At 43.8% G+C, this 12928-nt stretch overlaps 1 protein-coding gene across 6 annotated transcripts in view; it reads left to right on the top strand.

Moving 5' to 3' along the window:
- Positions 1–12928, top strand: part of GDPD5 (glycerophosphodiester phosphodiesterase domain containing 5) — a 308016-nt gene that overhangs the window by 267421 nt on the left and 27667 nt on the right. For 5 of the 6 annotated variants that reach the window (XM_067533310.1, XM_067533311.1, XM_067533308.1 and 2 more), the window contains exons 10-12: positions 1319–1401; positions 5673–5823; positions 11204–11422. In XM_067533310.1, the coding sequence (XP_067389411.1) occupies positions 1319–1401; positions 5673–5823; positions 11204–11422 (453 nt within the window). The remainder of the gene's footprint in view (positions 1–1318; positions 1402–5672; positions 5824–11203; positions 11423–12928) is intronic. The other variant, XM_067533314.1, reaches the window with a different exon arrangement.

The following is a 12928-nucleotide window of genomic DNA, read 5'->3' as shown; positions in this document are numbered from 1 at the left end:
TTGGATTTTTAATTTAAAAAAATTCTAGCCCTTATGGTGGTGGAGAAAATCTTGAAATTGTGACCTGGGTGCACCCTGAAGGCTCAAAAGCCTGAAGACAAAAAAACAAAAAAAACAAACAAACCCAGCGTCATCTTTTTTTTATTTCAAATCTCATGAATTTAAATTCAATCTCTTGATGTTTGTGCAGGTCGCCTGACTTATGATTTTTGAATGTTTGGGTCTGGCAACACTGTATCACTTTCTTTAAAAAATAATTTTTGTCCACAGTGAAGCTATTAAACCTAGCTCTGTTAATTTCAGCTCCATTCAAAAAAGAAGGAAGCAATGTCTGCTGAAATAAAACTTTTTAACCCCCCTTCCCAAAAAAACCTACGGTAAAACCCATGGAGAGAAGCTGTTTTTCATGCTTTTGAGACTATTAAAAACCATAGTGAATTAACAATCTATAAAAATAAAGTCTGTGACAGGCTCATGCTTTTTTAAAGAAAGCAATGGATTTTAGATGCAGCAATGGACTGTGTCAGTGAAAGAACGTGTGTGAAGAAAATGCATAAGCAGACCAAGGGTTTTTTAACTTCCCATAGCCTGTGCAATATCTTAGTAGGGAGTGTCTTATAGGCACCTCCCTTGCCATTCGTGATGCCAAAACTTCCCTTTGGCAACTGTAGCAATTGCTTACATGGAAAAGTAGGGAAACAGAATAACTAATGTCTTTTCAACTAACTTTTCACCCAGTCAAACAGCTGTGAACGGGGGGTGACCAGCCAGTCTCTATGGGCACACCGGCAAGCCCTCTGCAGACCACCGGTCATCTATAAACCACAATTCGAGAACCAGTGCAGTTGACCAGTATAGGTTACCAAACCTTTTAAACAACATATGACGACAAATCCAGAGCTACCTAGGACTTTGCTGCACATCATGGTTATTCAGTATAGACCTCAGATCTTGCTGCTTTGAATGAACTGGTCCCTACCAACTGAGTAAAGGAGAATCTCTGTTAGCAGCTAGCAGGTTTAAAGCATGATGTTGGGCCAATTCAGTTCCACCTGTGAAGGGTGGTAGTTATTGCACATACTAGCCCTCGCCAGTTTATTTCAGTAGTATAACATGATTTTCAATGAGTACCTTCTGTGAAGTCTTGTGATATTTTTTCGGTAATGCTACTTTGTTGTCTTCAACTTTTTAATGATCTCTTATAGGTATTTTGATTTATGTGTTGGGCTGTTGCTGCAGCATCATGTGTGTCTTACCAGGAGGTGCTTTATAAATATTACTAGTTTATTAATAAACTTTTTCACTGCTTCTTCCCTAGCTGGCACCAGAAAACACTCTGATGTCCTTCCAAAAAGCAGTGGAGCAGAAAACATATGGAGTGCAAGCTGACGTCGTGATAAGGCAAGTCTGTATAACTGTTTACTGTAAGTGCAAAGATTTTCTTTAGTGACAGGTCCAACCTAAATCCCTAGATCTGCTTTATTTTGGATCCAGAACTGAATTTTGCCACTTAAATTTTCCACTGTAGCATCCTCTGAGAAGTGCCTCTTCGAGAATGCGCTCACATGCTGCTGTTCATAAAGTATGTGTGTTGTTAGTCATTTGGCTGGCACAATGGTTAAAGATTAAAATATAAAGGAAAATAGACTTTCTACTAATCTTCATATCAAGGGCCAAAATTCACTCCAGGGTGCCCTCTTGTAGATATTTTGCTTTATTACCATGAAATAAGGTAATGTGAGGATGTTGATTCTCGTGGCTTCATTTTCCTGCCCTGACATTCAGTGAGCCTCTCTTGCTTCTTTAATAACGTCACTGCAGTTGCATGTGTGTGGATCAGGATTCTCTTTGGTGGGTTATATTAACTGAAAGGCATCTTTGTGGTAAAAGAGAGACTTGTGGCTTGTGGAATTTGAACATCAGGGCTTCTCTTTTGCAATGATTGTCTGAGAGCAAACAGATTTAAACACTAATGGAAGTTCTTGTCCCCTGTAGCAGGAAGTCATTCTGCAATGCTGAAGGACAAATCAGGGTTGATAGCGGCTTAATCCCTTCAGAATCATTCAAAAGTTAGTTCATTAACTGTTGCAAAGCTAGTACCATTGGAAGCCCTGCGTGCCCACAAGCGATTATTTTGCTTGGGGATGATCTTGGTCACTTAGGATAAGCAAACAGAATCAGTTGATCTTTCTGAAGAGTGGAGTTGACAGTTATCACTCAAGCACTGGACCAAAATCAGCCCTGTGTTTCAGATGCTGAGCTCCCTGCAGTAGAACCAATCTGCACTTCATCTGAAAAGCTTTTGTCTCTCTTCCCCCTCCAACCCCCTTCCAAGAGAGCATGGAGACTGCATGTTTCCTTGACATTGTGTCCCCCTTGATTCATGAAATGCATCCCGCAGAATCTTCATAAAGTCAGGGCTCCACTAGACACACAATGCTTTTGGTACCTTTGCATGTTAGTATGGTGCTACTTTGCCCGGGATTCATGCTTTCCAAATGACAATACACCCTGAGAGGCCACGGAAGGGATGAAAGCGGGGAGAGGATGTTCAACGCCACACCGGATTTCTGCATTGCACTGGGGTGGTTAAAGAGTGACAGAGTACACTGGACTGAGAGATGTACTAAGTCTTGGGCACCTGTCTACCTTAAACATTCAACATGCTTAATGCCTTGTCTGCTTGGCATCTTTAAACTGTATTAAAGACCTTCAGATGTTGAGGCATGATGTGCTGCTGGCCATGACTGGTGCTGTGTCAGCTTTGGGTGAAAAGGGGCTGGGGGGCAGTTTATGTAATTCAGTGCCAGAAATAGAAAACCAGATTTGATTGACATTTCAAATAAGGGCCTTCCGCAGGCAGTGGTGAAGCTGGGACTGCATTTGCTCTGTCAGCTAAAGTAGGTCTTTGTACCACTCCCAGCTCAAGGCGGACTCCACGGCTTGTCTCCCAGTTAGATTCAAATGGGTTTCACGGTTCACCCTGTCCATATTCAAGATCTCCCTCTTGAGCCTCGCTCCAGTGAGGATCTGTGCTTTGCCTTTTCCAGGACTTCATCCTCATACCCTTCACCCCGCGGCTGCCTGGAGGAGCATGGAAGCAGCTTCCTGCCGAGCAGCTGCCTCAATCCATCTTCCCTACTTCAAAAATCGGGTCTAGAACCTTCTTCTTTCAAAAGGGTTTGTTCCCGCTGCTTTGTGATAGATTTCAAGCATCCCCAGCAGAGAATTCCCATCCAGAGCTCTGGATACCTTCATCCTTTTCTTTTCTTTTTTTTTAATGTTGCCACTCTTCTGCCATCTTTGAAGTATTCGTTAAACACCTTGGTGGGGTCCATGGGCACTATGTAGATACAGCTGTTTTACTTCCTGGGGCAAAATTCTGTTCACAGCATCTGTCCCTCCTCTGCAACTGCTTGTATGGATGCTGCTTTCAATATATTTTACTCTGAATCTAGCACACCTCTCTAGGTTAACCCATATCTTCAAAGGAAATTGGTGTGTGGTTATGGTCAGAAAAGTAGCTCTATAAAAATAACAACCTTTTAGCTCAGCTCATCTGCTGCCTGATATGTATTACAAGTATATCTGTTTTTTCTGACCAAAATATGAACTTTTATTGCTCCTGTTTTAGCGCTGCAGAGCCAATACAACTATGGACAGCGAAGAGATCTTTTTCTGGCTCCCACATCCACCACAAAAGTGTTTACTAATTTCAGGTTGCAGAGTCTTTCTCATGCAGCTGGAATATTTGACATTGACATTAAATTCTCATGCTGAGTTTGCAGTGCTGTAATTCAGAAAATGGTCCTTTTCCTTGTAGGCCAGTGGTTTTCAACCTCCTTTCATTTGTGGACCGCTAAAAAAATGTGAATGATGGTGCAGACCCCTTTGGAAATCTTAGACATAGCCTGTGGACCCCCCAGGGATCTGCAGACCACAGACTGAAAACCACTGTGGTAGGCTGACAAATGACATTGTGAGGTTCCATCTTGATTGCCTCATGTTGACTCCAGATCACATTTGCTGAGAGTATAGCCGTGTTTTAAAGCCATGGCTGGTTCTCTTTGTGAAAAAGTTCATAATGAACGAGAGACAGGCACGTGTAATGTGACCATAGGATTAAGACCCAGAGCGCTAATCCTAGCTCCAGCATTACCTCCATCTGTGGCCTGGAGCGAGTCACCTAATCATATTCCTAGTTTTTCCATCTGTGAAATGGAAATACTGCTTCTGTACTTTACAGGGGCGGTGTGAAATTTAGCTAGCTCATGTTTGGGGAGCTCCTTGAGGCCTAAACTCTTTGTGCTATTGCTGAGTAGTAGTAGTTTGACCATTTAGTGCAAGGTGAGTCACAAAAGGCTACTCTGGATTTCATGTTTGCTTTGGATGTTTATCAGAACTTTTTACAAATTTGGGCTGGGAATCTCATGAAGGTAGGCTCTTTTGTGAGATCCTTGAGCATCTTCTGTTTCCTAATGGCTTGTAAATAACACAAGAACTGTACTTCCTGTGATATTTGCATGCTTCCTGTCCCAGCCAAGTCCCAGAAGTGCAAAAGTGGGTGAAAATGAAAAATGAACACCAAAACACATCCACAACTTGAGTAACTGCATAACCCTTCTTCAGTAACCTTTGTCCTCCATTCCCACTGCACTGTTGCTGTCATTCATGTCTCGTAGGATGACATTTTCAAAAGTGTCTAGGTAACTTAGGATACTAAATACCATTTTCAAAAGTGACTTAGAGTATGTCTACACTTAAAGCGGCCTGTAAAGTACATACACTGCAGCTCTGTAGATGGCGAGACGTGGTTTATGTGACTAGAGTAAAGTCATGGCAGAATCTTACGGTAGGTACCCTATAGAGCTGTCTGTCCACCCATGCAGTGGGGAAAGGCTCTGGCAGTGGAGAGGCAGCTCCCCACTGCTGGAGCCTTTCCTAGCTACATCCCCCCTGCCAGAGACTTTTTCACTGTTGCATGTAGCTACATTCCACAGTGTGGACGCAGCCTACTTTTCACTGTGGTATATAGCTACATGTACCCTACATATCATCTCACCAGTGTAGAGTAGGCATTAGGCACCTATTAGTCTAAACTTTATAGAAATTCAGTGGGACTTTAGGGTCCTACATGGCGAAATTGGGGTCCCAAATAATTCAGGCGCTTTTGAAAATTTTATCCTTAGTCTAATTTTTAGGTTGTAAGACTTTCAGGACAGGCATTATTTGCTTTACACATGTATAAAGGGCCTCTCATGCTAAAACAAAATTAACAGGATTAATAATGAATTTTCACTGGTTTTTTGGTCTCAGTAGGCCAGGGTAAGTTTTTGGCAATCATTTGGGGTGGGGAGGAAGTTCTGTTTTTTCCAAGTTAGTTTACCAAATCCTAAGAGAAACTCTAAATTAAGGATGGAGCTGTGCAAACCTTTATGTGCATAAAAGCATCTGAAATGCATTTTAAAGATGATTTTCCCCTAAGTGTGTATCTTTTTATATGACTCAAGACCACAAAGGGCCTGCTAAATTAACTGAGATCTTGACCACATTTTAACCCCAGTCTGAAAAGCTGGAGAGAGGATGGAGCAGAAACCAGTTGTTCTTCTTTAATACTGTATGTGTTCTAGCTAATATCCATGGGTTAATGGAGGTGCTTGTTTGCTTTGCAGCTATGATGGGGTGCCATTCCTTATGCATGACAAGACACTCAGGAGGACAACTAATGTGGAGGAAGTGTTTCCAGAGCTGGCCTACGAGCATTCTTACATGTTCAACTGGACTGACCTGGAGAGGCTTAATGCTGGAGAATGGTTCCTAAAGGTGCCTATGGTTATGTACTGAAGATAGGGTCCCTGCCATCTGGTCCCTACCATCTGTATGCCCTATATCAGACGTCAGGATGTTGGTTGAAATGTCACAGTACAGACCTTGTCAGGTGGATAAGAGTATTGCTGTCCCTCAATAAAAGGAAGTGTAAATAGACCAAACCAAACCAGGCTACCCCATGCTGCTCTGGGAACCCCATTCAACTCTGCCCTCCATTCACGATGCAGTGCAAAGTAACTTAGCTCTTTTGTTTTTGTTTGGCACAGCTCTGTTGCCAGTTCCAGCCTATCAAATGAAGGAATTTGTCAGAGGTCCTCCGCCAGGGTTCTAAAACTGAATGCACAAGTGTTGATCTGTGTTTGCGCATCCTGAAACTCTGACTTGTGTGCACATTTAATTTTACAGTTGACTCTGCTGGGAGGTGGTGTTCAGTTGTTTGGACTAAGAGTAAAGAGACCTGGGTTCTAAAGCTGCTCAGCTGTCTAGTTGCTTGAGAACATGGGAAGCCACTTGAACGGTTTCTCAGTTTTCCATCACTAAAATAGAGATAATAATAGGACATAGAAGTGCTAAGTATTATTCATTATTGTTACTGCAGTGAGTTCTCCTAGAAGGCCCGCAAATGTTACTCCACATCTGTCAAAAGCTTCTTCCATCCTGATGTTATGCAGAGGCAAATAAGGAAAAAAGAAGAGATGTGTTTGTATTGAATCAGATCCTTACAGATAATATGGTTCTTAGACAGCGTCTCGAAAATGAGAACTTATGGTTGTATCCTGCTCTCTCTCTGTGCACATTAATGAGATGTTGCAAAAACACTGAAAGCAGGCTATGGCCTGTATGTGCTAATGTTTTTAAAATCCTTAATGCAATTTACCAGTCCAATAGCAATATGCCTCCTCTCTTATTTCTCTTTTAATAACCCTTAGAATACCTTCCTGTGGTGGGGACTTAAAAGGACTAAAATGTAAATCATACAGTGGGGTGAATGGATTCTTTGCAGAAAAGGTCTCCATTTTTCAATCAAATACCATTTCTTTCCTTATAAAGCTGGGGGAGATTCAATCTCTTCTGAGTGCAGTAGAGATTACATGGCGGTTTAATGGAAGGTGACACTCAAATTTAATGAATATATCCCAGCTTCTCTGCACTGTCAGATAAGGAGCCTCTCCAGGCTGCACAGTGCATTGGGGATTGGCCGCTCTGGATCTGTCTGAAGTGACTTGTTGATAGTGACATCTAGCATTTCCTCTGCCACAATGTCCATCAGGCAGTGTCACTATAGTGCTGCAACCAATTATGGACTAATCTGAAATGCTAAATCCACTGGTTTAATTGCTGCCTGTGGTGTGACTTGCACTATTTTCTACCACTGTGCAGTTCTTTTCTTCTTTATTTAGTGAAACAGAGAGAGATGATTCTCAGTGGTTCCCAAACAGGGGGTTGCGATGCCCAGTTGTGGGGGTTGCGAGCTGCTGGCTGGGCGCAGGGATGTGAGCAGCCCTGACCCTGGCCCCGACCCCGGGCATGAGGCTGTGAGAGCCCAGATCTCCGCTGGGTGGTGGGCTGTCAGCAGCCTGGACCCCAGCCAGGCACAGGGGGGCTGTCGCCAAAAACTTTTACTGCCACACTTTGTGACCGGTACCAGTTAAGTTTTTGCAGCGCAGACCCAGCAGACATCTCCGCCCGGCTTTGAGCTGTGAGCAGCTCCAAGCCCCACCACTGAGCCAGTAGCCCAGCCAAGTGCGAGGTTGTGAATGAGCCCTGACCTGCACAGGCTTGGGGTTTCAGCTCCAGCCCCACCAACAGGGGAGCTCTGAGCCCCCACCCTGGCCAGGGGCAGGGTTGTGAGCCCCAGCTCCCACCATGCACACAGCCCAAGCCGCTCCAACTCAGTTCCATCCCCAACTCCGCTTCACCACCAGCCCTGCTCTGCCTTCAAAGAAAGGGCGCCAAATAGAAATTTGCCCAGGGCGCCATTTTTCCTATGGACAGCCCTGTGACTGAGACAACACTACAACATTAGAAGGCTTGATTTGAAGAAGTATTTTATTATTTAACAGTCAGAGACACAGGAGCATACTTTGTCCTGAAATTAATGGCCACTTCTCCTGTTTAAAACAGCTAAAAGCCCAGAGTATCTGGAGTCTTACATAAAACACAGTTTTAACAGCATCGTTACCTCTGGTATTGAAAAACCACAGTGCATCATTTGCTGCGAAGTTTTGTCTGATGAACCAATGAAGCTTGAAACTAGACATCCTGAGTATAAAAATCAAAACGTGGATTTTTTTCAAACACAGAGAAGAAGCAACAAAGAAAGCCAGGCTTGATGCAGATGGAAGTTTCCTACAGCAAACGTCCTCAGCTGCGGAAGCCTCTTATGCTGTGTCTCTATGAATTGCCCGTACCAAAATGCCACATACGATACGCGAGGAGCTTATTCTGCCAGTGTGCAAAGATATTGTGTCACTTACACTTGGCAATGATACTGCCAAAAAGCTTCAGATACTTTCCATGTCGATCATACTGTGAAACGCAGAATATGTGAGATGAAAGAAGATATCAAAAAGCAAGTTGTGCATGAAACTAAACATTCTGCTTGCAATTTGATGAAACTACTGACGTTACTAACTGCACACAATTGATAGTGTTCGTACATTATATTAATGCCGGGGATGTTAAGGATGAGTACTTATTTTGTGAACAACTTGAAACCACCAGAACAGCACAGGCCATTTTCAAGAAAGTGAATGCCTTTTTTCTTAAAGCAACGGCATTGAATGGAAATATCTGTGGTATCTGTACCAACGGTGCTTCAGCCATGTCCTGTTAGTCCTGCTCTGAGCAGGGGGTTGGACTAGATGACCTCCTGAGGTCCCTTCAAACTCTATGATTCTATGATGGGTGCACAACCTGACTTTCTGCAGAAGGTAAAATGTGTGTCACCTAATGTGATTGTTACTCATTGTGGAATCCGTTGTCAAGTCCTAGCTGCAAACATAGTCAATGTGCCTGAATACTGTGATAGATGTTGTTATACAAGCACCTGCTCTGAATAGTTGTCTCTTTTGAGAGCTCTGCAACGAAATGGATGGTGAATATGAAACTCTGCTTTGCCACACTCAAGTCTGATGGCTTTCTAGGGGACGTGCAGTAAAACGTGGTTTTATACATCACAAAGAGATGATGGAGTTTTTCCTGTGAAAGGAGAAACAAGAGCTGAACAAAAAGTTCAGTGACAAGAAATGGCTTTTCTGTTTGATATACCAAGTTGATATCTTTGATAGCCTTAATGACCTCAATCTGTCACTTCAGGGAAAACGTTCAACATTAATAGACCTGACTAATAAAATCAGAGCCTTCCAGATGAAGTTGGATCTATGGTGCAGGAAGTTGGACACAGACAGATATGGGATATTTCTGACACTTTCCTCATTCAGCGAGGAGGAGGAAGTCAATATTGATAGTGCTGTCAAGTCAGTTATCAGTGAACATGTGAGAGCCCTTCACAAAGAGTTCCCACACTACTTCCCAGTACTACACGAAGCACTTCACTCCTTGGTGAAGAATCCTTTTAGTGTGATGGCAGAGCAGTTACCTACTGAGGATATTCACACACAGGAACAGTTCATCAACATGATCAATGACGATGAAGTGAGAGCAAAATTCACACAGCTGCCTCCACACCAGTTCTAGTGCTCAGTTGCAAGAAAATGTTCACTGGTGTCTGAAATAGCCCAGAGAGTCCTTCTGCCGTTTCCCACACCCTCATATGCGAGAATGGATTCTCCAGCCTTCTCACAATAAAGACGAAATCTCGAAACTGGTTTGATGTGAAGGGTGACATCAGAGGTGCCCTTTCAAAAACAGCACCAAGAATAAAACGTCTTGTGTCAAATAAACAGCATAATTCATCTCACTGATTTTTGGCTGCTTCTGGTGATTAATTGCTGTCATATATTAAAGTAAAATTCTACTTAAAAATTTTTATGCTTATAACAATAATTTGATAAATGTGTTTTAGTCTTAATTTAAAAGCAGTGAGAAAAGAAATTCATTTTAAGCAATAAGGTTTAAATTTAGCATTGAACATAATAAATATAAAAATGTGGGGGGGTTTTAATTTCTAAAGGGGGGGTCACACTCAGAGGCTTGCTGTGTGAAAGGGGTCACCAGTTCAGAAAGTTGAGAACCACTGTACTGGATAAGCACAGAAGTCCCTTCTGGCCACATTATCAATGAATCTGTTATCAGTCTGGATATTCTTTGTATTCATATAAATACCAATCCTTTTTAGAAGCCTGGTAAACTCTTGACCTCAGTGGTGTCTTGTGGCAGTGAGTTCCACAAGCTCATAATATTTCCTTCATCTGCTGTGGATATTCCACCTTTCTGTTTCACTGAATGTCCCTTTGTTCCTGTATTATGAAATGGGTTGAATTAGATGTTCCCAGTCTCTTCAAATGAGTTTTCATGCCCTTGATCATTCTCCTCACCCATTTCCAGCCCCCTTCTATTTATGCTACAGCCTTTGAGATGGGGTGACCAGAACTACACACACTACTCCTAGTAAGGGCATGCATCATATCCTCCAGTGGGAAAACTGAAGCACAGGGAGGACTTGCCCAGCACATCAGCGTCAGAACTGAAAGTAGAAACCATCTCTCCTGTCACTTAGTTCAGTGCCTTATTCAGTGGGGCCACACTGCCTCCTGGCATGAAAGACTTTGCTTGGCTGTTACCTATTGAGACTGACACCTAACAATAGAGCTGGGTAGGAAACCGTTTCCCATCCTGTAAAAAATTGGTGAGATTTCAAATATGGTTGCTGTTCCCGGTTGAAACTGAGGCTCCTCAAAATTTTTCATGAAAAACGAGAAAGTGAGGGGGAGGGCAGGGGAAAAGAGAGAGAGAAAGAGAGAGAGAGATCACAGAATACCCAAAAGCCCAGTGGCCAGGGTGCTCACCTGGGACGTGTGAGGCTGAGATTCAAGTCTCTGGCTGCCTGATTCAGAGCAAGGATTTAGACCTGGGGGGGTCTCACTAGGCATTTTGGGGTGCCCCTCTCTCTGACCAGAAATTCCATCCTGGATATGAGAAATATCGCTAACTAAAGTTGAATTGAAACTGACCCTTTCCCATGAAAATCTGTTTCGATGAATCGGTATTTTCTGGCAAAAAACTGTTTTGTTGAAAAATTCCTGGCCAACTCTCCCTAACAACTTGGCAAGTCACAAGGCTGATTTCAAGGGCAGTTGCCAGAGGTGACTTTGTTGCCACTGCGACGTGGCCAGAAAATGAATTCTGTCTGCCTTCTGTCCCAGTAGGGACCCCAGTTGCATAGCAATAACTCTGACTTATTTGTTTTCAGAGTGACCCCTTCTGGACAGCTAGCTCCCTCTCGGATTCAGATTACCTGGAAGCGGCAAACCAATCAGTCTGTAAGCTGGCTGATATGTTGCAGATCGCCAAGGACAACACATCCGTGATCTTGAACTTTCAGGACCTGCCACGAGATCATCCCTACTCCAGCACTTACATCAACATTACCCTGCAAACCATACTGGAGTCAGGGATCCAACAGCAGGCTGTAAGTTCTGCCGCGCTTTGGAAATAGAGGCTCTTGGGCTGACTCTTTCAAGCTCCAAAGGAAGAGCAGTTGATTTAGTAACTGGAGAAATCAGAGTTCCATGCTGGAGCCTAATTGCTGGCCAGTTTTTTTTCCCCTGCTGGTAGAGGCTTTTGGTGTGAAACCATGCTGCTCGTTTCCCAGTGATATTGTCCACCCTCTAGCACACAGTGATCTGAGGTGTTCCCATCCCAGAAAGCCTCACTCTTCAACCTCTTGCACTGCCCTCTTGTAATGTGAGCACTGATCCCAGAGTGCCCCAGCCCACACTACAGGGTCAAAGGGAAGTCAGGATGCAAGCAGTACGGCATCAGAGGCAGATTGACCCCAATGTTCTGTGAGGCTGAAAGCTGCTAGGTCCTGCCACCAGGGGTGTTGGATGCCAAGACAATCTCAGACCTCTTCGCATGGGTGGCTGTGCTAAAGCACTCCTCTTTGTGCCCAAGAGTAGGCGCAAGTGATATTCCTCTAGCACAAGACAGCGCTTCCTGTGTGTCCAGCTAATGCCCAGAGCCAGTACAAAAATGAAAGGAAGCTTCCCTCTACAGTAGCCTCCATCAGTCAGAGCTTTTCCCACCTTTCAACGAATGGTTGCCCCTTTGGCCAGGTGGTTCCCAACATCCGGCACCTTGCAGGGTAGTGGTTTCGGTGTGGATGAGAAATCAGTGATGCAGAGTCAGGGTATCTTAGCGTGATCTGTTTATTTACAGAATGTACTCATGGCCCAGTTTCCCTTAACAGAAGTAGGAACAAACCTGCATGCAGGCAGCTCCTGCCAGCAGAAATCCCATCCACGCCGGCACCGTCCCAAGAAGCATCTGTCAGTCTGTCTCTGCTTCTCGCCAGGGCTGCACAGAGTCCAGTTCACTCGCTCACCCCAACTGCTTACCCTGCAGCCTAGGAAACCCTGTTAGCTGCATGAGCTCTGGGCACACACACTCTTCCTTTAAACAATGATTCTTTTAGGGTGGGAGAAGCTGGAAGTAACAGGAGGTACAGCAGAGGAAAGCTTCCCATTTGTAGTCAGTGCAGGTTCAAACCTTGGGGCACTGTGGCAGCTCTTTAAATGTGTGGCATCTGCTCAGCCCAGCCAAAATGGGAAACATCTGATTTTCTTCCCTTCCCCCCGCCCATCTCACCCTTCGGATTTTAAATTGTTGAAAGTAGCTTATGGTGAAACGTGCTGATGTGCTAAGCAGCTGCACATCTTGTGACTGAAATATTTCAGACTTTCCAATTAGGTGAATAAGACATATGTATGCAGAGAAAAATGGAAATGTTTAGCAATCACACTTATGAAATGATTAGCTTGGGGGAAGGTTCCATTTTTAGCTTCCATCTGTCTTTCTAATGACAACCGCTGCCAATATGATCATCTGGTCTGACTCCTGCATAACACAAGCCAAAGATTTTCACCCAATAATTCCTGTGTCAAGCCCATATCTTTTGAGTGAGCTAGAACCTATT

The sequence above is a fragment of the Emydura macquarii genome, unplaced genomic scaffold (assembly GCF_026122565.2).
Source record: "Emydura macquarii macquarii isolate MOO-44397 ecotype Brisbane River unplaced genomic scaffold, CSIRO-AGI_Emac_v2 contig_3328, whole genome shotgun sequence".
NCBI classification, from domain to species: domain Eukaryota; kingdom Metazoa; phylum Chordata; order Testudines; family Chelidae; genus Emydura; species Emydura macquarii.
This window is presented reverse-complemented; position numbering and strand designations above follow the sequence as displayed.